Source organism: Oreochromis aureus, linkage group 18 (genome assembly GCF_013358895.1).
Source record: "Oreochromis aureus strain Israel breed Guangdong linkage group 18, ZZ_aureus, whole genome shotgun sequence".
Classification (NCBI taxonomy): domain Eukaryota; kingdom Metazoa; phylum Chordata; class Actinopteri; order Cichliformes; family Cichlidae; genus Oreochromis; species Oreochromis aureus.
The window spans coordinates 15,773,790-15,800,122 of record NC_052959.1 but is presented as its reverse complement, the minus strand read 5'-3'; the positions used below and the strand labels follow the sequence as shown (position 1 = coordinate 15,800,122).

Sequence of the window (26,333 nt, the reverse complement as noted above, 5' to 3'; positions counted from 1 at the left end):
GACGGACAGACTGACGGCCGGCCGTCGGAGCGTCCCGCACCCATCCTCCTGTTTATCCGTGCGGCACCCCGCTCCTCCCTCCACCCCATTCCAAGTCTCCCACTCTTTTCTAACTGACGCACCGCTGCTGAAGCTGAGGCACGGCGGATTCTCCATGTATGGGTGCGTGAGGGGAAATGATGCTGTAGGCTAACCAAAGGATAGAGCGAAGGACCAAAATACGAGCTGCAGAGGAGAATCGGAGGAGGCACCAGAGGATCCTGCCGCTGTTTTGAATGGGAAGGGGGATTCACCATTTGCGGCTGTCGAGTCTGAGTTGCTGAGGTAAGACGCGGCATGTTTTTTCAGGGAAATAATGGGTGTCACGCCTCGGTGAGGACAGGGTATTTGTGCGTGTTGGTCATTTCGAGGCTTTTGTGCGCTTAAGAGACGCTGCGTCAGGGTGTTTGGGGTATGATTCAGGTCCTGTGTTAAAAACCCAGTCAAAATCGCTTAAAAAAAACAAATCTGCCATCTTACTGAGTGAATTGGACGAGCAAAGGCGCTGATAAAGGCTGGGACTGTCATGTAAGCTGTAATAATGTGTGCTGACCTCCTTTCTGACGCAGTCTGGGATGAATTGGTGTCTGAGCTGTGTATGTTTACGCGGCCTGTCGTCGAGGTGCGGCAGGCACAGCAAGATGGAGGAGACAATATTTACATGGCTTACAAAATATCCAGGAAATGTCATCGGTTAAAATTCTTCTCATCCTCAAATTTATCACGTATCAGTAATGGCTTATTGTTTGGATGTTAAGCAAGATTTACCCCCTTTTTTAATCGACTGAGGCTTGGATGTGAAGGTGTTTGTGCGGCGCGCTGTCTGGAAGCGATGATACGTTTATAAATGATTGTAAATTAGCTCATTAACTAAGAAAAAATTATTGTAGGGGTTAAGAAGAAAGCAAAAACTGGTGTATTGAGCTTATTTTGGAAGGCGCAGTGAGAAGCACCTCATATTTCAGCCGTGGAGGGTTGTGCATTATTTTCAGTCAGGCCTTGATCCATGGCGGTGATGCTGGCAGGGAATAAGCAGCCATTTTACTGTAGAATAGCAGAGATGCTGATGATCATCCTGCCAAATGTTGGCCCAGCCATTTAGTCAGCAGGAACTGGGTGTTTCTGCCTGAAGACAAACTGACTGTGATTCAGGGCCTAAAAATGGAAAATGGTGTCATGTGTATGTCTCAGCTGTTTGTGGCTAAGAAAGCTGCATCACCATTATTAAAAAAAACAAAACAAAACAAAATAACAAAAACGAGTAAGAAATTTGTAAAGATAATGGATTAAATTCTATAATATGGAGTCTTAATAATTTATGGTGTCATATGTGCTGTAATTGCTAATGAACCCCTCTGTCATTGTCTACCTGTGCAGGTGCCAGGTGTGCACTGGTAGCCACGGGGATCTCCAGCTCTTCTGCTCACTCACACGTAGACCTGCAACATGGCGGGGGCTTCCGTGAAGGTAGCGGTGAGGGTCCGGCCCTTCAACTCCAGAGAGATCGGGAAGGAGAGCAAGTGCATCATTCAGATGTCTGGGAACACCACGAGTGAGTACACGAGAGTTCAGCTGGTAGCGCCGAGACTTTTCAGCGAAGGTTTAGAGTCAGCTTGACTTTAATGTTTGAGAGTTTAATTATGCCTTTTAACTGAGAGAGGTGCTTAAAATGTAGTTATTATGCAAACTTATAAAGTAGATTTGCACATTTTACATTAAAAAAGAATCCTTATTTATCTTACACTAGGTGTCAGTTTATCTGCTATCTGAAACTACACATTTGAGCTCATTTGCCTTAAAGCCAGCCTGTGAGGTCTGAGTCATCATAACCCTAACTTTGTGAATATATAATTTGTTTGTCTGTGTGTGTTCTCCCCAGTCTTGGTGATCAAGTAAAAAAAAAGTAACAGTCCTTCTAACTGACAGCCATCCAAAACTGTTAGATGGATAGATAGATAGATAGATAGATAGATAGATAGATAGATAGATAGATAGATAGATAGATAGATAGATAGATATAATTTATTTCGAACATGAAAATATAATTGAAATAACAACAGAACCCCCCCAAAAAAAACAAAACTTAAAAATCATCAAGTTTTCATGTATATATCTATGTCTACAGAATACGTGTGCTCGAAAAGGAGTAGGATGAAGTTTACACTTTTCTTGTTCCCACCCCCTTATTTCAAATTTCATTGCTTACAAATTCATATCCAGGATTCAACATTATTTGATCATATATGGTTAACTATGTACAAGTCTAACACATTGAACATACACAACTAAAACCATTTTCATCATGTAAACCAGAACAACAACAAACTACATTTTTACATAAACGAATCACCCTGTCTATAACACCCGCTTAACCTCTGAGCTTATTTTATATCTATGTGACAAACACCTTAATGAACACTTAAGGTTGGGTTACTCAGACCTTGATCTATAAAAAATGAGGACACAATGAGACAACTCAGTCACTGAGAGGAAGATTTCATATATTCATGCAATTTATTATTTTTGAACAATCGTGTGAATTTTTGTATTGATGTACTTGTCTTGATTTCATCTGTACAGGTGTTGCACACACTAACTCCTCTGACTGTAATGCTCTGATATTTTACATTTGTCCTTACTACTGGCTTGCTGAACATAAGGATTCCTCTCAGGTCATGAGTATTTGGTCTTATTTGGAACAAGTTCTGAATGTTGTGGGGCAAAGATTTATTTGCTGCTTTGTACACTGTTTGCGCAGTTCTGAGGTCAACCAAATCTTTACATTTGAGAATATTTAATTTTGTTCACATTTGTTCCAGAAGAGTCATTTTCGTTTTCTCCAAAATACAGAATTAGGGTTGGGTGACTCATCACCAATGATGATGTAGATCTCGTAGGGTTAAGTTCACCCTCCCTTTTAAGCCAGCTTTCTTCTGATTGGCTGCCCCTTGCAAATGAAAGGTTGGAACAGCAAGTGTATAAAGTATCTTTGCTCACAGCCTGTGATGACCAAATTCAGACTATCCCCTTTCAATGACATCATACAGAGCCAAGAGTAGAAAAAACTTTATCCACACAAGCATCCAGCCATGTAAGAGTATATGTATGACAAAAAAAATTGGTAAAAGCATTAAAGGCCCACTTTACTGAGGATCTAACACTGAATATGTTGACACAATGGCACTGCTTTAATTGAAGTTTACCTCAGTTACTTAATTACTCATTTCCTCATTGACATTTTGATTCATTAACTTTTATAGTCCTCTTTAAAAAAACAAAAATCAGCCCTCAGGTGTAGGTGTATAAATAGAGCATGAGGTGGAGATTTAAACCTGTGGTTCACTTAAACTGAAAAGCACCAGAGAAGCACTGTGATGTGCATTTAATCTTTAGAGAAGAACGCTATCTTAGCTTTTCATTGAGGAATAATAAGTGCGTGTGTTTTTAAGAAAGGTAAGTGGCCTTTTGTGTGGAAAAAAAGACAAATTATTATTAATTGCAGAATATTTACATGTGTTTTGTCTTAAAGATCAGTTGACTGAAAGCTCTATACTGTATAACCACCAACTTTAAGTCAAGTTGTGTAATTTTCCAGGACAAAATACAAACAGAATACTTTGAAAAATGCTGCAATCTCCAAAACAAAAATCCCTTAATATAAGAGATAAAAAAAGCATTCAGCATTTCTGACTAGTTTGTATGAGGTGTTTATGGAGCATTTTTATTCTGTTTGTGCTTCAGAATAACAGGCGTTATGTAAATGTAGGCATGATTAATAACAAGAAGAATATTGAATATTCATTTTTAATTGGGCAGTAGGATAAGGCTGTTCTTAGCTTCTTAATTTTACAGTACACTGATTATATAGCACTCTATTTTTAAAACAGATGGAGCATATGACACGTGTTTATGCGAATAATTACAGCGTTCGATTCAGTGATTACGAGGCTGAGTCTGAGGTGCTTCACTGAAAGTCTGACTTGTGGTTAAAGTGATCCTCTGATGCTGTTTTGGTCCCATTTCTGTGACCCACTTTGAAGCATTTTTAGTGTTTCACCTCGTCTCGCAGGCTGCTTTGTCCTGCGGCGATATAACAGCGGGCAGGGAGGCATGCAGCATTTTGGCAGCTTGAGAAGGAAACAAAAGCTTCAGTCAGGCTTGAAACCCATCAGTGTGTGTAGGACGTAGCGACAGCCGCGGCTCTCTTCTCTCGTCATACGAGCTGCACGGACCAACAAGGGCCCGTTGTTCTGGTCGAGTCCAGACCCGAGGTCAGCTGATGTAAGGGTGTAGGAGAGAGCAGGGGTATGTCAGCCTGCTGTGCCTGGTTTTAATGACCTCATTAAAAGCCAGAAGATTCAGGCTTGCATTACTTCAGCTCGGTAACTTCACATGTATCGAGTGCTAAGAGCTTTCTCTCCTCTTAACAGGACTGATTCACTGACGCTGCTGCTTTATTGAACTCGTCCACAAGGGGTGATACGGTTTATTTAATTTGCAGCCAGAAGAGCAGCTGCTCCTCCTCAGAAAAGAGAGCTGTGGTTCAAAGTGATAGAAAGAATATTCTTACTGGACACTTTATTAGGTACAGGACACTTTACTAGTACCAGGTTGGATCCCCGTTTGTTGTCAGAATTACCTTAATGGCCTGTGGCATGTATTCAGCAAACTGCTGGAAACATTCCTCAGAAATGTTGGTCCCTGTTGACACGGGCACAAAGTGTGCCAAGAAAATATCCCCCACAACTTTAAATCGCCAGCAACCTGAGTCATACGAGGGCGGGTGTATCCGTGCTTTCATGTTGTTTATGTCAAATTCTGACCCTACCATCAGAATATGACAGCGGATATTGAGACTCATCAGACCAGGAAACGTTTTTCCAACCTTCAGTGGTAAAAATTGTTCCATTATGGTGCGCTCAGTTTTCTGTTAAGCTGACAGATATGGAAACCAGTGCGGTCTTCTGCTTTTGCAGCTCATCTGCTTCAAGGTTCCCCATCAAACTTCCATTCAGAGATGCTCTTCTGCATACCTTGGTTGTGACAAGCTTTTATTTGAGTTACTGTTGCCTTCCTATCAGCTCGAAGCAGTCTGGCCATTTTCCTCTTTGACCCTTGCCACTTACTGAATGTTTTCTGGACCATTCTTTGTAAACCTGGGGACGATTGTGTGGGAAAATCCCAGGAGATCAGCAGTTTCTGAAATACTTGCACCAGCCTGTCTACCAACATCCATGCCACATTCAAAGTCACCTAAATAAACTTTCTTCCCAATTCTGATACTGATAGTTGCTGCCATCCGACTGAGTGATTAGATATTTGCATTAATGAACAGTTAAACACGTGTTTCTAATAAAATGGCCAGTGAGTATGCATATTAATGTAAAATGAAGGTTTTAAACAAAACCTTTCTTTATAATAAGAACTGGATTGTAATTATCTGTGAAATATGCATAAAGAAGACCAGTAAATAATAAAAATGATAAGACAGGACTTGAACTAACTGTGGGGGAAACACACACACACACACACACACACACACACACATCATTATTAGCCACACTGCTATGGATCAAATAATAGCCACACTAAATAAAAGAAGAAAATCAAAGCAAACCCATGAGCATTTAAACACAGCATGCATATAGAGTGTGGGTATGCGACGAAATTAACCAGTCACAAAGACTGGGTGATAAAATACTGATAAAGATTCATAGCGGGTATGAATTTTTTCAGAGTTTCCTTCTGGTTTACTGTATGTAAACTAAAAAAGCCAGATTAGGATAGAATGAAGAACATTCAGCCTATCAAAGCGACTCCGCTTTCGATGCGTCTAATTGATCTGTTTTGATCTTTTTAGCAATCCTGAATCCAAAACAGCCGAAAGAAAACAAGAGCTTCAACTTTGACTTTTCCTACTGGTCACACACCACGGTGAGTCTTACAGCTTTCATCAAAGGAAATACATCTGCATTAGAAAATAGAAGGATCTGCTCTTAAACAAGTCCCCAGTGACTAATCGCTTCTTTTTATTCCTTTTTTTTGACTCCAGCACACTGTTTGATATTTAATGTGTGTTAGAATAATGAATATTTATGCTATTAAAAAATGCTAATTTTCAGTCTCCCCCCCTCTTCGTTATCACTCCGCTATCTCCATGTCCGCAGCCTGAGGACGTCAACTATGCGTCCCAGATGCAGGTGTACAGAGACATCGGAGAGGAGATGCTGCTTCACGCCTTTGAAGGCTACAACGTGTGTATATTTGCATATGGGCAGACGGGTGCAGGCAAAAGCTACACCATGATGGGCCGGCAGGAGAAAGACCAGCAGGGAATCATTCCTCTGGTAAAGCAGGAAGCAGTTTTAAATACAGTTTAATAAAAGACAAGTTTGTGCCGATTTGACTTCAACACAGCAGTTTGAACTCCTTAAGTTGTGAAGTGACAGTCGCATTTCGTTTTCTAGCTGTGCGAAGACCTTTTCACCAAGATCAGTGACAGCAATAATGACAACAGCATGTCCTACTCAGTGGAGGTGAGTTATGCTAAACTCTGATATACCTTTTGGCAGGCTTTGCTGTTTGCATTTAAAGAACTTTTTTCAGGTAGTTTAGATGAAACATGTGAAACAGAACCAGAAGCATGTTATTTTATCAGATAGTCAGAAGCTAATTCGTTCATTTTTAATCTTTTATTGTTCCGGGAGCAGCAAGTCACTTAATATAACTGATTAATTAGTCATTAAACATCTTTTATGACTGCCTTCTCTTCTCCCTGCAGGTGAGTTACATGGAGATCTACTGTGAGCGTGTGCGTGACCTGCTGAATCCCAAAAACAAAGGAAACCTGCGTGTCAGAGAGCACCCGCTGATGGGACCCTATGTTGAAGATCTATCAAAGCTAGCCGTCACCTCCTACAATGACATCCAGGACCTGATGGATTCGGGAAACAAGGCCAGGTAAAGCGTTAAATTTAAGAAACATTTGTTTATATTTGATAATTATTATTTTTAAAAATCCATGAGCATATATTTTTGTTTTTTTCAGGACTGTGGCTGCTACCAACATGAACGAGACAAGCAGCCGCTCCCACGCCGTCTTCAACATCATCTTCACTCAGAAGAAACACGACATGGAGACGGACAACACGTCAGAGAAGGTCCGGACACACTTCCCGGCACTTACCCGGTCTCGCAAATCACCCACAAAAGAAGATTTTATTTTTCCATGCTTTTGACCACAAACAAATCAATAAGGAGAGTTGAGGCAGAAATGATTTTATGACCTTTTATGGCCTGTTAGGAGGCCGTGTATGCAGTACTGCTATCTGCTGAATGTGTTTCTGTATTGACTGATAAACCACGCTTTACTGCCAGCTCTCCTTTTCAGCCCCGGGTGGATTGTGTTTGCTGTGGTGGATATTTAGTCCTTTTCAGAGAGGGCGATTCATTTTGAAAAAAAAAAATTGTCTTCCTAGGTCAGCAAGATCAGTTTGGTTGACTTGGCTGGCAGCGAGAGAGCAGACTCAACTGGAGCTAAAGGAACGAGGCTGAAGGTGAGATGATGTTGCTGTTTCAGTGCTATGCAAACAAGTCTTTTCTTGAAGAAGTTGTTCATTTTCATCTAATTTCTCTAAATATTTGTAAAATTTGACAAAATCAGTATTTAATATTCCCTTTCAGGGGGTTTAATGGTTTTACAAATGACTTTGAGCATTTCATTACCGGTTGTAAGGTTAAAATATATTTTATAATCTTCTAAAACAAAGGGCACAGTATGAAAAACACAATAAGTAACACACCAAAAATGTAAATATTGTGGAAGAAGTTAAAAATGAATAAATACACAAGGATAAAGAAGGAAAGTAAAAAACAGATTGAAAAGCTCATTGCCTATGTTTTAAAACAGACTCCACAGTTTTCTACAACAAAATAAGAAACATAATTTAAAGTTATAATTTAACTTTATAATTTAAAGTTGTACTCATAAATATGCACTGATTGGTACCTAATTACATCTTTCAACAAACTGATCCATTTTCATAAACTTAGAATTAAAAATACGTAGCAGCGGGCGCTGATTTTGGACACCGCCACGTTGCCCCTCCATCAGTGGCTGAGACAGATGTCGCTATTTCACTTAATCGTGTTTTATGTAGGTAACTATAGATTGGCTACATATCTGTTATGCCTTGTAAGTTGCTTTTAATTTAAAGATCACAACTAGCACTTTCAAATTATGTACATGTCATCATCTCATTATGCCTTTCTCTTTCTTCTCCACTGCTCCCTCACCTCCATCGTTTCCGCCTCATCTTCTTCCTCCTCATCTCAAGCCTTAAACTGGCTAGTTCACACTTTGGCACTGATGAACAGTTTGATTACATTCTCACATCATATGAGAGTTTATTTGTTAAGTGTCCGTGTCCAACAATGTTAGGTCAACTTCAAATAAAGTTTCACTAATGCCAGCTAATAGAGGCTAATAGAGGCTAATAGAGGCTAACAGAGGCTAATAGCAACTAACGGCATTGCTTAATAAGAAAAAAGTTCAGAATATTTGCAAAAATCACCTCAATAACAGTGAAAAGTCATCTGCCTTTTTTGTTTTACCGGACCTGCATCCTGTTTCTTGCTCTGAACTCTCTACTGAGCTTAGCTACGGCTCTTTGAGCCCCGTTCTCCATGTGTCCGTAATGGGTTCTTCCCCGACTCAGAAATCCCATCCTGAGCCTCTCCACCCTGCAACAATTTGCCAACTTCAATTGGAGTCTTCTATATACTCATCTCTCAACCTTATCTAGCTAGCTCATGTTATAGCAGCATTTATATAAAAAAAATAGTAAAAACAATATGTGTTGCTAGGCACCCAGGCCTGTTGCCATTGTTTAATGCAGCATTTTACATTGATTTCATTTGGGGGTCAAATTTCCTCCATCATTGGTTCCAGGTATAAATGATTAAACGCCCCAATCAATTTCATCTTCTTTTGAGTTACATGACTTTTAAAATGCCAAAAGAGTAAAAAGGACCCCTTTGGTGGTTTTAGTGTTAATTTGAAGTAATACGTCTAAAATTTACTCGTGATTAGATGGAAAAATACATGAAATGGCTGATTTCTATTTTTTGTGTGTGTGTTTGCAGGAAGGAGCAAATATCAACAAATCCCTGACCACTCTGGGAAAAGTGATTTCTGCTCTGGCTGAACTGGTATGAACTTTTACACTTTGCTAAAAATCTTACGTTAAAAACTCCTATTTTGTGGCATTTAAATTACAAATACTGGTGTTTCTTCTTCTCTTCTTAGGACTCTGCACCAAACAAGGTTAGTATACAGCAGCATGCAGGGTATATGGAGCATCTTTTTTTAGGGTAAACTTCAAATGTTATTGTGACTCCTTTGTTGATAGAACAAGAAAAAGAAGAAGGTTGAGAGTTTCATTCCCTACAGAGACTCGGTGCTCACATGGCTGCTGAGGGAGAACTTAGGTATGCAAATGCAACCAGAAAAAAAGAGGCTTTAGCATAAGAAAAAGATTTTCTGTGTTACTTAATGAAATATATTTGTGTATCTGTTTTAGGAGGAAACTCTCGCACAGCCATGGTGGCTGCCCTCAGCCCTGCTGATATTAACTATGATGAAACCCTGAGTACCCTCCGGTAAGAAAAATATCATTAAAGCTCTGTTTTTGGGATCATTAAATTTGACATTTTTGACTGTAAATGCATTTTAAAGCTAATGTCACACTGTCATACTGCAGGGTCAAGCAGATGAATAGAAGTGCTGATTAGATTAGATTTTAAACTCTGCATACATCTGCAGAAAAGTGGAGTTCATGTTGGGTAAAACCATTAATGGACACTTCACAAATGTATTTTTCTTTTCAACCAGCTGTGAAGCACCATCCTCATTTATATTTCATATTATCTGCTCACTGTTATTCAGTACAGAGAGGCTGAGGAATGATAACTTATTGACCACCTTTCAGGTACGCCGATCGTGCCAAACAGATCCGCTGCAACGCCGTGATCAACGAGGACCCCAACAACCGCCTGGTGCGTGAGCTGAAAGAGGAGGTGGCTCGTCTCAAAGACCTGTTGTACGCACAGGGCCTGGGCGACATCATCGAGAGTGAGTGTCATAGCAGCTCACGCACACGTGACACACACGTGCACAGGAAGCTGGTAGTTAAAAGCTTTTGTGCAGGTTATTTTTTTCTCTCAGTACATTGAAGACAGAGGCTTAACTTGGAATGTGAGCGCCACTCTCACACAGTCTCTTCTCTCCTCTGTCCTATCAGCGTATCGCTGCACTGGTCCTGTCATCACTGGTTTGAAATGTGTGTATAACTGTAGCAAGCCTGCGCTTTGCAGCTAAAAAGAAATGAATCCCAAGCCGACTTTCCTCCTCCACCACACCAGAGACCAAACTAACAGACCTGAGAGAGTGTAACTGGAGTCAGACGATGCACTAATTCGATTAAAGAAAATGCAATGAACTTTAAAGAACAACTAAAATTATCTTTGTAGTTAAATCTTGTTAAAGCTGTAATCCATTGGCTTTTTTTCTAAGAGAAAAAATGGCCTCCTTTCTTTTATCCATTCATTCAGATTTCCATGGTGTTACATGTTTTCACTTCCCAAAGCTCGAAATACTTTTAGCCACAAAAGTATGTGACCCTACAGTGATGCTTTTTTTAAGAGATGCTGATAGGAGAACAGCAGAAACTGTCAGATTCAGGGTTGTCTTGAATCTTGCTGTTATTTAACAAGATTAGTGACCATGGAAGAAAGGACTGACTGGGAGGATGCCATTTTAGATTGTGTTTTGCAGTCTGGTCCTCTGTGTGTGGAGCTGCTGCATTCGATGCTGTGAGTCAGGTGCTTAGAGGCCTGCACCGCCGGGATCTTTGCTACAAACGCTGTGCTAAACAGCTTAAAAACATCAGTTCTTCTTTCACGAAAATAAAAAAAACAACACTCTGTATTTGGTCCTCATGCACTGCAGTGATATATCTATTATTTTTTTTAGTACACTTTGTCCTAACCGTGCTTGCTTGCGAGCTTGTTACGTGTGTTTGTGTGCAGTTCAGTGTCAGAAAAAAAATCCCTCTGGTATTTAGCATTCAGTCTCTGACATTGTATGCCGTGTCAGTTTGAGTTGCTCTTTTTTTCTCCGTCTGCGATGGCTTTGGAAAGCAAATACGTCTGCTTCTTTGATCCATTATTTGAGCTTTCTCTTCTTTTTTTGTTACCCTCCCTGTTGTTCCCTTATTTTAATTTCTTTTCCTTTTAAATCCGTATCCCTGCGTGGTCCTCTCAATCCCCGATGTCTTTCCTTGAATACCTCGCGTCTGCTCCTACATTCCTTCCTTCCTTCCTTGCTTTCTTCCATGCAACGCCTCTCTTTCTGGCAGACCTGTGCGATTACAAGAACTTTGTGAATAATCGCCAGGCTGTCAATCAAAGGGGTGATCTCTCCACAGTGACCAATGCCATGACGGGAATGAGCCCCTCACCCTCGCTCTCAGCCCTATCCAGTCGAGCCGCCTCCATCAGCAACCTCCACGATCGCATCTTTAGCCCGGCCAGTGAGGAAGCCATTGAAAGGCTCAAGGTAGGAAAAAAAAGGGAATGAAGATGCATAGATAGAAAAAGTTCACTGCAGCAAAAATGGATCTGGGTTGTGTGAGTGGGAATGAAGGGAGGAGAGGGGCTTAGGTGTTTGGTGGGAAGACTCTTTGATGAATACGAGAATGAGCAGAGGTAATACTTCCATTTTGAGAGCAGGCTGTTTCTCCGTCACCAACAGGAAACCGAGAAAATCATCGCAGAGCTCAATGAGACATGGGAAGAGAAACTGCGCCGTACTGAGGCCATCCGTATGGAGAGGTTTGTCCAAGCTCTTTGTGCTGTTTGATACTCCATGAATGCAAAACCACCTGAAATTATCATTAAATTTAACATTTGAGTATCTGCCTGGCTTTTCAAGGCAGTGCACCTACAAGTAAAAAATCAATTGTCCATTTTTGATTGGACTTATTTTGAGGACATGTTAGGGCAGTGAGCATGAGTGTGGTAAATTACACATTTGCCTAATGAGCAAAAAATACCAGGTTTTGATACCAGGAGGAAGTACAGATCGCTGTGCGGTTATGTCGGGAATGCATCTGGTGTAAATATCTACCAAATCAAATTGCCTAAATTTTTTTTTATTATACATTGTGGAGTTTTTTCAGTAGAAATTCACAATGTTTTTGGCCATATGACAACAGCAAAATTAATTATTACACCATGAGATTGACATCTCTGAAAGCTTTTAGTGAAATTTCCTGTTCATATCCCTCTGAGGATGAATTTCTCTCACCGTCAAGTGATCCAAACGTCCTTCCTCACAACTGAAAAATAGTTCCAACATTAAGGCTGTAGTGACATCGTTCCTGAAGGAGGCGCTTATACAAGTCAAATTTGTTTGTATAGCATTATCAAACATAATTCAGAGTGTTTTACAGAGGACTACAGACATGACAGGATATGCTTTTACCTAAAGTTTTGCAAATTATGGGACTCATCGATTACAAAAAACAAAGAAGCACATGAAAAGTGTGAGTTTGTATACAGTTTGTATAAGGAACACAAAACGTTATGCGTTGCATGGATAGATTTAATGAAATTAAAAAAATCTGCATTATTGTAAATTTCCATCTGAGTTCATATATTGACTCCAACTCTGATTAACTCTGTAGAGAGGCACTGTTGGCTGAGATGGGCGTTGCCATGAGAGAAGATGGAGGCACAGTCGGCGTCTTCTCCCCCAAAAAGGTACAGGTCCTCAGCCTGTGCCACGCACTCGCCAAACAACTTCTCAACCTCTTGAACGATCAGTCCAAACTCACACAAACACTGAAACATATTTCTCTTTCAGACGCCTCATCTGGTGAACCTTAACGAGGACCCGCTGATGTCCGAGTGTCTGCTCTATTACATCAAAGATGGCATCACCAAGTAAAGAGTTCTATAAGTTCAACTTGACGTGAAATCCATCCGGATACTGTGCAGTTTTTAGTAGTTTAGATATATTTTTTTAATCTTCCTTCAGGGTTGGCCGTGAAAATGCCAAAACTCGCCAAGACATTGTTCTTAGTGGCCATTTTATCAAGGATGAACACTGCACCTTCAGCAGCACCACCGGCCCTCAGGGAGAAGGTAAAGTCTCTCACTGTAGACAAATATGCTAAAAAGATCCGTCTTTCCAGTCACACGTACATTTAACACTTTTCTGCAACAGGGTGTGTCATTCTTGAGCCGTGTGAGGGAGCAGAGACATATGTCAATGGCAAGAGAGTGACATCACCCATTGTCCTGAGGTCTGGTAAGTATTAGATTGTCTTTGATTTACTAATAAATTTGGCAAGTCCTGAAATATGTGTCTATTTAAGCAGCGGTGTAATTTTTAATGCCTGAGTCAAATGTTTCAACTTTCATGCTTCCTGCTGCATTTTTAAGGAAATCGCATCATCATGGGCAAAAGCCACGTGTTTCGCTTCAATGACCCCGAGCAGGCTCGTCTTGAGCGGGAGAGGACGCCGTGCGCCGAGACACCCGTGGAGCCCGTCGACTGGGCCTTCGCTCAGCGAGAGCTGTTGGAGAAACAAGGCATCGACATGAAGCAGGAGATGGAGCAGAGGTGGGTGTGGTCGCATGAGTTGTTTTAATGATATGAATATATGTTTTGGGAAAGTTCTTTGGTGTTGATGAAAATGAAATGTTGCAGGCTTCAGGAGCTTGAGGATCAGTACCGCAAAGAACGAGAGGAAGCCAGCAACCTGCTGGAACAACAGCGGCTGGTGGGAGCTCGCACGATCGGCATCCATCATCAATAATACCTAATCAGTTCTAGGTGTTATGTAAATCCACACCTCCTCTTGATCTGTACTGCATGTTTTCTTTCAGGACTATGAGAGTAAACTGGAGGCCCTTCAGAAACAGGTGGACTCTCGGTACCTGGAGTCACCTGAGGAAGAGGAGGAGCCTGAAGAGGAAGGTGATACTATCACTTTAATTTTTTTTTCTTTTAGTTTCGGCATCAGACTTTAATTTTATTCACATCAAGGTCTCGTGTATCCTCCAGTGCCGTGGACGAAGCGTGAGACCGAGCTGGCGCTGTGGGCTTTCAGAAAGTGGCGTTTCTATCAGTTCACGTCCCTCAGGGATCTGCTCTGGGGCAACGCCATCTTCCTCAAAGAGGCCAATGCTATCAGTGTGGAGCTGAAGAAGAAGGTTAGATGTTATTATTGTTGTAAGATATATGCTTTGGCAGTGCAATGATATGTCTTTGTGCTATATTTCATTGCACATTGTGTTAATTTTCTTGCAGGTCATTGCTTTATGAGGTCTGAAAATCTTGATTGCTGGACTCGAATCTGTCATTATTTCCCTGACTTTAAATATCTGTCTTGTACTCACTGACATTGACGTTACTGTGCATGTTGTCATTATTAGTTATTTATTTTTAACTAATAAAAAAGGCACATAAAGGATTTAGGTCTTTGACAGATGTCATATATGCAGTTTAAGTATTTAGAAAAATACTGCAGTTTCTCAGCTGTTCATTTTTCTCATTTTCTTTTTGGATTACTCAAATAACTGTGAGCTGCTGTTCTAGTCTAAATTATGATGCAATCTCGTGTTTTCTTCACAGGTGCAGTTCCAGTTTGTCCTCTTGACAGACACTCTCTATTCTCCGCTGCCCCCTGACCTGCTGCCTCCCAGTGAGGCTAAAGAGAGAGAGCGGCGACCGTTCCCTCGGACGATAGTGGCCGTCGAAGTGCAAGATCAAAAGAACGGAGCCACACATTACTGGACTCTGGAAAAACTGAGGTACTTAAAGGTTTTGAGAGTGTGGCTTGAAGCTCGTTTCATGGTCACAATTTAATGTTCATCCCTGTAGAAAACAGGGCAGTTCTGTTAATTGAAAGCACTGGTCAAAGTAGCTGACAGTTGATACACGTGTCTGCATGTCAGCACATACTGACCTGTTGTTTTCTCCTGGCCCTTGTAGACAGAGGCTGGACCTGATGAGAGAAATGTATGATCGTGCTGCGGAGCTGCCCAGCAGCGCCGTGGAGGACTGTGACCACGCCCTGACAGGAGGCGACCCCTTCTACGACCGCTTCCCCTGGTTCCGTCTGGTCGGCAGGTCAGTAACATCCACAGATTTAAGTTCTTTTACTGCACAGTGAGGACGCCCACAAACCCATCATCACTGTCCCTCCTCCTCAGGGCTTTTGTGTATCTGAGTAACCTGCTGTACCCGGTCCCTCTGGTACATCGTGTGGCCATTGTAAGTGAGAAAGGAGAGGTGAAAGGCTTCCTCAGAGTGGCAGTGCAGGCCATCTCAGGTACAAATAAAAATTAGCTGTCAGATGCTGCACACATGTCCTCTTCTGTTGTTTTGTGTGTTTTTGGAAATGCTTGTTAACTATGAGCGTGATTTGTGCTGTTGTGTCTCTGTTTAGCTGATGAGGAGGCGCCTGATTACGGCTCTGGCGTGAGGCAGTCGGGCACCGCAAAGATCTCCTTTGAAGACAAACAGTTTGAGAAGGTACGTCTGGGCTGGTGTTGTACAGCTGAGTCCTTCTCATCAGATTAAAGTGGAAATTTGGAGCCTGAAAAAAGAAATTCTAGTGATGTTCTGCTTGTAAAAAGAGGCAAAAGCTGATGATTTTATGTTCTGTTTAGTTCCAGACTGAGTCGTGTCCCGGAAGTCTGTCGCACTCCAACACCTCGCAGGAAGAGCTGCGAATTGTGGAGGGAGAAGGACAAAATCCTGAGACTGGAATCTCTGCAGATGAAGTTAACAACAACACCTGTGCAGGTGAGGGGAGGGCGACGACAGGGACACGGTGGTCTTACTAGAAGTACCTCATGAACGGAAATATATTTCATAGCTGGCACATCTAATGTCAAAATGTCCATGCGTTTCTGAGTCTTTCCTTCTTCTGTGTCATGCAGCCACACTGGATGCTCCTCTAAGCCCAGTGAAGAGTTTAGGGCTGGATCTTCCTCTGGACCTGTCTCCAGAGAAAGCTCTGTCCCACCTCAAGATCGGCAGCACTTTCACCTTCAGAGTTACCGTCTTACAGGCCTCGAGCATCTCTGCAGAGTACGCCGACATCTTCTGCCAGTTTAAGTAAGTTAAAGCAAAGTTCCTGGAGTAACATCGTAACATTTAATTTAACAGTTCTCGCTGAATGCCTCGCCTAGTTCTGTCTTTTGTCTTTATGCAATTAGATACAAAGATTTTACAAATTTTACCTTACAGGTCACATGTTTTAGAGGTCAAACTCTAATCAAACTTAATGTATTTTCTAATTTACGGATTAAAGTCTTTGTAGTTTGAGAAGCTGACAGTGAAGTAATCTGTGCTGTTGTTAGCCAGATGCTTTGGGTGATATAATGTGTAGGAAAAAAAAAAGGCAGGTCAGCTGATGAAATGACCTCACTGTTTTCAGCTTCATCCACCGTCATGACGAAGCCTTCTCCACTGAGCCGCTGAAAAACACCGGCAGAGGGCCCCCACTGGGCTTCTATCATGTCCAAAATGTAAGCAGCATTAAACACTTATATTAACAAAGACAACTGATTGCAGTTACTGTTCACTTCCTCTTGTTATTTGACACATTATGTTAGCAGTCCATTTGTACAAACAGCTTTCTCAAGGGTTCATTCGAATATTTTTCTCTCTGCCTCCGATAGATCACAGTGGAGGTGACCAAGTCCTTCACGGAGTACATCAAGACTCAGCCCATCGTTTTTGAGGTGTTTGGACACTATCAGAAACAGCCGTTCCCTCCACTCTGCAAAGATTTAATCAGGTCAGGAAGAAATCTGACCGGCTGACTTGAGATAATTTGATGGAAAAAAGTTTTTCTCACAGTTTCATGTTGGGGTTTTTTTTTCAGCCCACTGAGACCTTCCAGGAGGCAGTTCCCTCGGGTAATGCCGTTATCCAAACCAGGTTAGCAGTGACATTTCATGATGTATTTTATTATGTATTAACAATAGCCACCACAATCTAACTCCTACACATAAATCTAATGATCAAAAAAAGGGGAAATGAATGAATGAATAAATGAATGAATGAATGAGTGCTCTGCAGGCTTCTCTGATTCTGCCTGTTTCCATTTTAATGAGATAATTATTTAATTGAATCATCTATCAGTGATTTCCGTGTGTGCTTGATTTAATATTCTTAGCAATAAATGAATGAATCTGCATCCTCTTCATTCATCCAGTGCCTGCCACCAAGCTCAACACCCTGACTCGCTCCACCGCGGGACCCTGTCACGCCAAATACGATCTCATGGTCTTCTTTGAGATCTGCGAGCTGGAAGCTAACGGAGAGTGAGTCCTGTCTGTTCCTGTTGCTGCTTAAATATCTAAAAGGGAAAGCAAACACATGCATCTCACTTGTTATAATGTTATAATACATGTGTTAAAATGTATTATCCCTCTGCCTCCAGTTATATCCCGGCTGTTGTTGACCACAGAGGTGGGATGCCCTGCCATGGGACGTTCCTTTTACATCAGGTCTGACCGTGTTTACCTCTGCTGTCACAGTGCTGACTAAGCTCTTCATTTTAACCACTGAGATACTAAATCCACTCCTCATCTTCTTGCGACTCCACAGGGCATTCAGAGAAGGATCAGAGTCACAATTGCTCACGAAACAGGGAATGATATTGAGTGGAAAGAAGTGAAGGAGCTCGTTATTGGTGAGTACGATATATTTGGCCACTTTTGTCAGATTTTAGCAGGAGGAGCTCAACAATCAAAAAAAGGACCAGTCTCATCGTCACTTGTTTGCCTGCAGGTCGTATTCGAAACACGCCCGAGGCTGATGAGACCATCATAGACCCCAACATCCTTTCCCTCAACATCCTGTCGTCTGGATACTTCTGGCCAAAACATGATGACAAGTAGGACTTTGTTTTTCTGGTCTTCCTTCAAAGCATTTTTCTCTTTGTTTGCTCAGTATCTGGAGAGAAAGGTTTATAACTCACCTTATTTCTCTTTGCTAATCACAGTGTCTCTCTGGGAGTTGATCACAGGTACCATCTTTTTCCATCTTTGTTTCTTAAAAACAACATGGTGCATTTGATCCTTAAGCTTTTCATGCAATGACAGACTTTTTCCCACCATAAACGTCACAAAAGAATGATAGATGCTGTTTTTCCTCTCTGTAGAACTTTCTATCGATTCGAGGCCGCATGGGACAGCTCCATGCACAACTCTCTGCTTCTGAACAGAGTCACACCCTATGGGGAGAAGATTTACATCACCCTCTCTACTTATCTAGAGGTGGGACAGTGTTCGTGCATTGTTCTGCAAACTTAAAAATTGTTTTTACTTTACTTTATTAATGTTTTGTATATTTGGGCTAGATGGAGAACTGTACTCAGCCGACGGTTATCACCAAAGACTTCTGCATGGTGTTTTACTCCCGTGACACAAAGCTGCCGGCATCCCGCTCCATCAGAAACCTCTTCAGCACCGGCTGCCTCCGGCCCTCTGAGAGGTACTGGATTAAGGATTTTAACCAGGGCTGTCAAACATAAGGCTGGGGGGCCAGATATGGCCTGGCCAAGACTCCAATCCAGCCCACTGTACAGCTTTAAAAAAAAAAAGAACTTTCTGTTACTTAATGAAAACTTTCTATTTTTAATTATAGGGGAGGCTGTGATTGTGCACATTTATCATGTAGTTTCACTGGTTTGGACCACTTCAGATCAAAGTTCTAGGTTGTTGCATGATTCAGAGTTTGAGATTTAAATTTACGACAATCTGCTCTGCTTTCTCTCCTCAGTAACCGTGTCACTGGAGTCTATGAAATCACTCTCTGCCACGTGGCTGACAACGGAAGTCCAGGTGAAGCAGAATTAAAATAAAAATCAATAATAAATGAAAATGACAAAAACGTTTGTTTGTCTTTTGTCGTTCTAAATGCTTGGACGCGTCTGTTCCCCTTCGTCAGGCATGCAGCGTCGTCGCAGGCGCGTGCTGGACACCTCGGTGGCTTACGTGAGAGGCGAGGAGAACCTGGCTGGATGGAGGCCCCGCAGTGACAGCCTGATCCTCGACCACCAGTGGGAGCTGGAGAAACTTAGCTTACTGCAGGAGGTCAGTGGAATTATTGGACTGACTTTATAGTTTATTTTTACAGTGCTTACATCATAATAGTCTCTTATATCTTAGGTTTTTCTTTGGACATCGGATGCTTTTGCACTCTTTATCAGTCCAGTCCTGGTACCTCATCATTGTGACTGAAGTGGGGGTTTTTTGTTTTGTTTTTTAAGACTCTTAACCCTGAACTATGAATCATTCAAGCATAAAAAGCAACTAACTCAAGTGATAAACCAGTGTTTACATATAATAGACAACTTAGGAAAGAAATGATTATAATATTTGTGTCTTTAGGCATTTTGTTACTAGCAGCCTGTAACAGAAGCATATCACTTGTTCCCATCTCTTTAGTTGATAGCAAGAAAAATCGCAAAGATAACATGGTTTCACGGGTATGAAGTTGTATTTTGCACCAATAACATGAATTCCTGAGGGCCACAGTATTAGCGGAAAACTTGGGGTTGTGTGCAGTGTGCCCGTAAAAAATTTGAGGAAACTGGACAAAAAAAAAAAGAAATGTCAGGCCTAAAAACTATCTACAGCAGATGAACAGTATCTGAAAGTCATGCCCTTAAGAAATATGAAAAAATCCAGCAATACCATTCTTAAGAAAGGGAAATCTGGTAACAGATCTCATAGAGTGATGAATCCAGATTAGACATTTGTGGTTCAAGTTGTTGTCAAAATGTGTGCAGGAGATCAGGAGAGAGGGACAACAGTGAGTGTCTACAGCCATCTGTAAAACCCCGTGGAGGCTCTGTCATTGTTTGGTGCTGAATCTCATCCAGTGGTGTTGGAGATCTTGTTAAAACTGATGGAATTATGAACTCTGAGAAGCACCATCAGATTGTCATCCACCATGCAATACCATCTGATTGCCAACAGCTTCATCATTCAGCACAGGGTAGAAAAACACACAATGGCACATTATCAGTCGTGGATTGGCCTCCTTAGATCCCAGAACTCAATATTATTGAAGCAGTGTGGGGATCATCTTGACAATGGAGCAAGAGCCAGCCAACATCCAAAGAAGAGCTTTGAATATGCTTCAAGAAGCCTGGAGAACTATTCCTGAAGATTAGAGAAACGACTGCCTACTTGACATGTGCTAAATAAACTCCTGTTGGACTTTGTCTTTCAAGTGAAATTCTCTTGCTTTCTTCTAAAGGTGGAAAAGACCAGGCACTATTTGCTGCTGAGGGAGAAGCTGGAGGCGACTCTGCACGCGGGACAGGATGCGCTCTGCAAGAATGGCGACATCATCGACTTTGCAAAGAGTCCCGTCCTCAGCCACAGCCCCAGCAGCAGCCCCGCCCCCGACAGCCCCAACCAGAGGCAGAGGGAGCTGGCTGCTAAGGTGACTGCTGCTCACCTCATCTCTAATTTACACCTCAGTTTATTAGAGAGTTTTTTCTTTCTATTTTTACACACGGCTTCTTTCAGCTTCATCCTTTTTAAAAAAAATAAAATATTTTTCACGTTCCAGTGTCTGCGTCTGCTGATGCACACCTTCAACAGGGAGTACAGCCAGGTGAGCAGCAGTGCCAGTGAGAGCAAGGTGAGCCCCAGCCTAGGCCCTCTATAACCCAGTCCTTTAGTCCTTCTGAACCTAATGTTTACAACCTTCACTAAATATTTAAGCCCCACACTCCTTCTTTCCAGTCACTCCCTCTGCTACATCTGTTCATCATTCTTTCATGTTTTTTTAAACACTTCACTCTTTCTTGTTGCAAAGAATTTCATACTTTTCACTTCTCCTCTGTCTGCATAACCACCCAGCAGACCTGGGTTAAACATTACTCAGAGATAGTTGCTGGATAAAACATGCCTAATATGACAGCCATTTCTTTCAGTACTGACTCAGGTCTACTGATTACTCTGTTACACCACGTATCCCCTCCTACTTTCCTCACCCCTCACTGTCCCTTCTTCTTAGACACTGTGAGGCCTCCACTTACTTAATAACTCTCCTGCATGTCCGCTTTAACATCAGCGAGGGGCTCTTAGGCATACCGAGGATTTATACCACAGTGCTGGTTCTGTAGTACATTGCTAGAAGATGACAAACTGATCAAGCTGTTTTCTGAATGCATGTCTGTGTCGTTTGTGCTTAATTGTTTGCTGGATTGTTTTGTCTGTGTTTGTCTCTCTTCTTGTCTTGCGTGTCCTCGCTGTTGTTCTGGTTTCTGTGTGTGCGTGTGTGTGTGCACGTGTGTGCGTGCATTTTAGCTTTCTGAGATGTCTGCGTCTCTGATGAGGGAGTCATCCTCTTCTACACTGAGCACGCTCACCCCGTCCTCGACCTGCCCCTCACTGGTGGAGGGACATTATGACATTAGGTGAGGAAAAAATGTCTTACTCGCTTTTTGGTGCTTCGTTCAATGAGCAGTAAGTCTCATGTGTGGCCAGGTAGTATCAGTAAAAGCAAAGTGCTGTTGTATTTTCTGTAATGTGCAGAATTTGTTTTGTTTTTTTCTTTAAACATTTAGGTTTTTTCAGAGTAGGCTCTTAGATTACGAATGGCACGTGATGAAAACAGCACAGAAGACTTTTTTTTCTGTTTTTTCAACAGTCACAACATTTAGCATAACTGTGCAAAATAATTACTGTACTGTAATAATTAGAATTCAGAAGAAGGTATGTACACACACTGGCCACTTTGTTAGGTACACCTGTTCGACTGCTCTTTAGGTTAAGTTTTTTTCAGGGAGGGGAAATTTTTTGAAGTTCAGCTTTGTAATTCATTCACAACTTGTCAGAAAAGTGCACCAAAGCCACCCTGTAGGTTTTCATAGGAAGTAACCTGCTTACAGAGATACACCTTGTTGTTTTGTTAGACATTGCAAATGTGTTTTAAATCAGAACTAAGAAAATGGGCTTGAAATGTTTTCTTTTGTGTCCTGACCGTTGCTCCTGTTTTGATGCAGTGTGAACATGTTTGTGTTGTCTAGACACACTGATCCCAGTTCTGGAGCATCCACACCGGACCTGGATCCGTACAGCCCCGTGGACAGAAAGAAAGTCCTCAGAGGATGCACCTTTGTTCCCGACATACAGGAGATTCGTGTCAGGTCAGATCACACTCGATATGTTTAATGCACCACCAGCTGCAATCACATGTCAGGAGATCCTCCGGACTATTTTCCTTAGTATTCAAATCATAGGCCAGTTATTCATTTTGTATTTCCTTCAACATGTGCAGCCCTATTGTGTCAAAGAAGGGCTACCTGCACTTCCTGGAGCCTCACACCAGCGGCTGGGTGAGGCGTTTCGTGGTGGTGCGCCGGCCCTATGTGTACCTGTACCGCAGCGAGAGGGACAGCGTCGAGAGAGCCATCATCAACCTGTCATCTGCAAAGGTGGAATACAGTGAAGACAAACAGACGTTACTGCGGGTACGCTTCACTTCAGTCGTGAAACTCACTGTAGAAAAGACATATGACCATTTAACCGATAAATCTGAATGAGGTTTAGTAACCTCAGAGTATTTCCTGTCTTCAGACTCCCAACACGTTTGCTGTGTGCACCGAGCATCGTGGGATTCTGCTGCAGGCAGCCAATGACAAAGAGATGCATGACTGGCTGTATGCTTTTAACCCTCTGTTAGCAGGCACCATCAGGTGAGTGGTGGAGAATCTGTAAAGCATACAAATAGTTTACTATAGTTTACTATGAGAGAAAAGAGACCCAGCGTTTATATTTTGACCACCTCCAAACACCCACACAAAGTTATGACATTTTAATTATTCTGTTTTTTTCAGGAAATGATCAGTTATCCCCTAAAAATGAAACCTATTATTATAATTGCTTTTTAAATTATTTATCTTTCCTGCCTCACATATTCTTACTCTCCTTCTGTCAGGTCAAAACTCTCCAGAAGAAAGTCGGTCCAGTCGTACCCATCGGCTCAGCGGATGTGAGAGTTGAAGCGGCCTGGCGAAAAACAGCGAACAAAACAATACAATCTAAAAGCTCAGCTCAACATCCTGCTTAATCGAGCATAGACCATATAGCAAACTTACACATAGAACCATTTAAATATCCCTCTATGTGATGACCGCCCCAGTCCCAAACGTCACTCACTCATCCTCAAAGCCGACAAAAGCATTTTTTTGCCGTCACCACCACACTTACCCTGCATGGTGTGCTCCCTTCAGACCTTTAGAAGAATTCCTAAGAAAATCTAACCACCCAAAACCCGTTACATAACTTACCTCTGCTGGGCGCTGGGACTAGTTCAGATTAGTTTTCATGTTTCCTGTAGATGTGTCATCTGTGAGGCTGCCAGTTTCCAGTAAAGACATAAGTCTCAGCTGTGAAGCAGACATTGAACATCAACCATTAACGGCATCAAGTGAGGGGAGGGGTAAAAACATCTTATTGGATGTTTTCTCTGTGTAGGTGTGTTAAGTGCAGCGATGATAGCTCCATATCCATCCTCCAAACATATAATGTACATTATAATGTACATTGGCTTGGTGCTCTGCAGCATAGAGTATTTGTTTCACTGAAGAGGTTTCAGATAGCAGAGATTCATCATTGCTGTTGCTCATCATTTTAACCTTGAAGTAGCATGAGGAGGGATCCAAGCTGTTGTTTCTGTGTCTTTTTTAAAAATCTGGTTCTATGAAAACACGAGTTTGTTGGCTAGATTAGGACGGCACGATCAGGAGAGATGACACGTGTCCTCACCTTGTTATTGATATGTGCTTCTTCCTTCCTTTATTATTATTTATATTGTTTTTTCTACATAACCCCTTGCAGGTATAACCCTGAAGGAAAATGTTTAATGTTGCTGTTGAAGCTCTCTGCACTGTATTTTATTGTGACAGGACCACTGACAGTTTTGTTGCATGGCACTTTATTGAGTTAATGTCTCGTACCATTTACTCTGTTATTTTAACCAAAGCGTTCTTTTTCTTTTTGTAATCGTTTCACTTACTGTGCAGTTTTGTGCAAAGATAGTTTTTTTTAAAATGTTATTTTATTTTAGTGGGATTTTAAATGAATAGTTTGACACTTTGGGAAAATACTTTTCCTGCTGAGACTCAGATGAGAAGACAAAAAGCGCACTTATGATCCTGAAGCCAGCAGATTTTATTAGCCTAGCTTGGCAAAAGGGTAGGAAACAGAAAGCTTGGCTGTGGCCATTGACAAAAAGGGAAAATAGCACCTCTGAAGCTAACTAAATAGGACTCGTTTAATGCGTGACTAATTCTTGCATAAATAGCTGCAAGCATCATGGAGTAAAATGCAAATTAGTGAGCTTTAGAAGTGCTAGTAGGTGATTTTGTTGCTTGAGTTAATCAGTTTTCACACAATAAATCCACAATTCTGGCAAAAAAGGTGAATTTCCCAAAAGGTTACACTATTCTTTTAACCAATGAGTCGCACCAGATTTGATCTAACTGGGAGGACAACTGTACTGTGTGTGGTTGTCATTTTTATTTTTATGGATCAGCAGAGTTGCTGCGTTCGATAAGCTGACTTGTGAAGACTCCTCTTGTAGCTCAATAGAAAGGACAAAGTTGTAATCGACCGTGGACCTTCAGTCTTTTTAGGGCGGTTGCTTCGAGTGGACGAGAGCGTTGTCCTAGCACCAGATAGTGCCTCCCTTTCTTCACCTCTCTTTTCTTTCCCTCCTTGATCCTCGTCTTTAGCATCAATGCTAAATAAAGTTACTCACATGCATTCATGATTAGCTTTTATGTAAAGTTATAGTAAATGCTGTTAATCTTTGTTTTTTTAATTTTCATTATGTATATCAATGTTTTGGAGAGTGAATATTATCAATGATCCTCTATAGCATATAGTTATTGCCTGTAACAGACTGTAAATGTTGCCTTTGACAGCAGTCTCCCTGCCAGCTTTTGTACTGTAGCTGCTCGGCATTTGACAGCCTGACGCTTGTGTCGGACATCGGTAAAGTATGACTAACTTGATGTTGTCATGACAAGGAATGGTTTGTAGGTCTTTTTTTTATAAAAATCTATCGATAATGTTGCTTTGAAATCAAAAACATCTTTATCCTGTGATGCAAGAGTGACAACATTGGGTCAAATTTACCGAGTAGGCATATAATGCATTCAACACAGGCCTGGTCAGCCAGCCGGTCTGCCTGTCTAATTTCCATTGAAATGCTAATGATCAGTTTTCTACACTCTGTAAGCAGAATTTAGGACTCTGTGTGCCACAGGCCAGCCAACTTGTTGAGCAACACAGCCTAAATCATGTACAAGTTTGTAGAAAATCTGACTCTAGTTAAATTTGCCATTTTATTACAGTTTTATTATGTTTTTTTTGCCACTTTGCGTTTTTTATGTTACTTTGTCTGTAAGCAAAGAGTTAATTGAGTTTATTTATTGCTGAATGTGTTGGGTAAAACATGTTGTCTGCTGGTACAGAAGACAAATGGAAAGTTTTATTTGTAAAATATCAAAGCATAAATTATGTTCTTGAAAATTAATGCACTTACGCACAAAGCATCTTTATTTAATATGATTTTTGTATTAAGCATTTAGAAAATCTAGAGGACTTTAAAAAATAATATATACGTCAAGGTAGTCGATACACAAACACTGGCACGTGAATTTCAAGGCTTCCAACCCTAACAGTTGAAGAGTGCCATGTTCAGAAACACTTTGTGAGGTAGTTTTAGTGTGCTGGCCAGTGATTGTTGAACGGTACGAGTCGATAGTTTTGTTTTTCTTTTCCTTTGGCTGTTTTTAGCTGTCACAACTCTGGATCAAAGCATGCAGGTCCACTTATCTTCCGCTGTCCCCTCTCTCCTGCCTTACCGCTTGCTAATGACAACAGCTTTCCACTCCTGAAAGTGCTGCTTGTAAAGTATGTCATCCATGATCCCCATAATGATTTACTGGAAACCTTCCTCTTGGCTCTTGTCTTGTATATAAATGGAGATTTCTGTGTTTGGGTCTCATTACACAGATGATATTAACTCTCTTTTACTCTGTATACCATGATGAATAAGAATAATTGACCTGCTGCTTGGTTAAGTGTCACTGCAGAGTACAGAGTGCGGATCAGGAAGCAGTTTCGGACCTCTCGGCTCAGTGTGAGTGAGACGGTCATCCTGGACTGGGTACGTG

General features: G+C 41.4%; 1 protein-coding gene across 2 annotated transcripts; it reads left to right on the top strand.

Annotated features, from left to right (window-relative positions):
- On the top strand, positions 1–23,441 carry kif1ab (kinesin family member 1Ab). Of its 2 annotated transcripts, XM_031735640.2 has the most exons (48): positions 1–324; positions 1,417–1,591; positions 5,900–5,973; positions 6,207–6,386; positions 6,507–6,575; positions 6,821–6,999; positions 7,088–7,199; positions 7,518–7,595; positions 9,184–9,249; positions 9,347–9,364; positions 9,450–9,528; positions 9,621–9,699; positions 10,029–10,171; positions 11,526–11,656; positions 11,852–11,931; positions 12,786–12,861; positions 12,965–13,044; positions 13,139–13,245; positions 13,328–13,411; positions 13,546–13,726; positions 13,814–13,886; positions 13,993–14,083; positions 14,171–14,319; positions 14,741–14,919; positions 15,101–15,238; positions 15,322–15,440; positions 15,558–15,643; positions 15,781–15,916; positions 16,054–16,231; positions 16,554–16,644; positions 16,798–16,916; positions 17,004–17,059; positions 17,337–17,445; positions 17,565–17,631; positions 17,732–17,816; positions 17,915–18,020; positions 18,129–18,152; positions 18,288–18,402; positions 18,486–18,619; positions 18,908–18,969; positions 19,076–19,221; positions 20,393–20,581; positions 20,711–20,782; positions 21,454–21,563; positions 22,176–22,295; positions 22,427–22,619; positions 22,726–22,844; positions 23,087–23,441. In XM_031735640.2, exons 2-48 carry the CDS (start codon positions 1,486–1,488, stop codon positions 23,142–23,144), a joined length of 5,046 nt encoding a protein of 1,681 aa, XP_031591500.2. In that variant the 5' UTR covers positions 1–324; positions 1,417–1,485; the 3' UTR covers positions 23,145–23,441. The 2 variants fall into 2 exon arrangements, with proteins under 2 accessions (XP_031591500.2, XP_039458482.1); XM_039602548.1 differs by lacking the exon at positions 1–324 and having other exon boundaries at positions 1,486–1,591; positions 20,711–20,755.
- Positions 23,442–26,333: the final 2,892 nt, after the last annotated feature.

Excerpts from the sequence above, each read along its gene's own strand:
- kif1ab (XM_031735640.2), top strand. The coding sequence starts at position 1,486 with ATGGCGGGGGCTTCCGTGAAGGTAGCGGTGAGGGTCCGGCCCTTCAAC. Across the intron at positions 19,222-20,392 it reads AACTTAGCTTACTGCAGGAG|GTGGAAAAGACCAGGCACTA; the intron begins GTCAGTGGAATT and ends TTTCTTCTAAAG. Across the intron at positions 22,296-22,426 it reads ATACAGGAGATTCGTGTCAG|CCCTATTGTGTCAAAGAAGG; the intron begins GTCAGATCACAC and ends CAACATGTGCAG.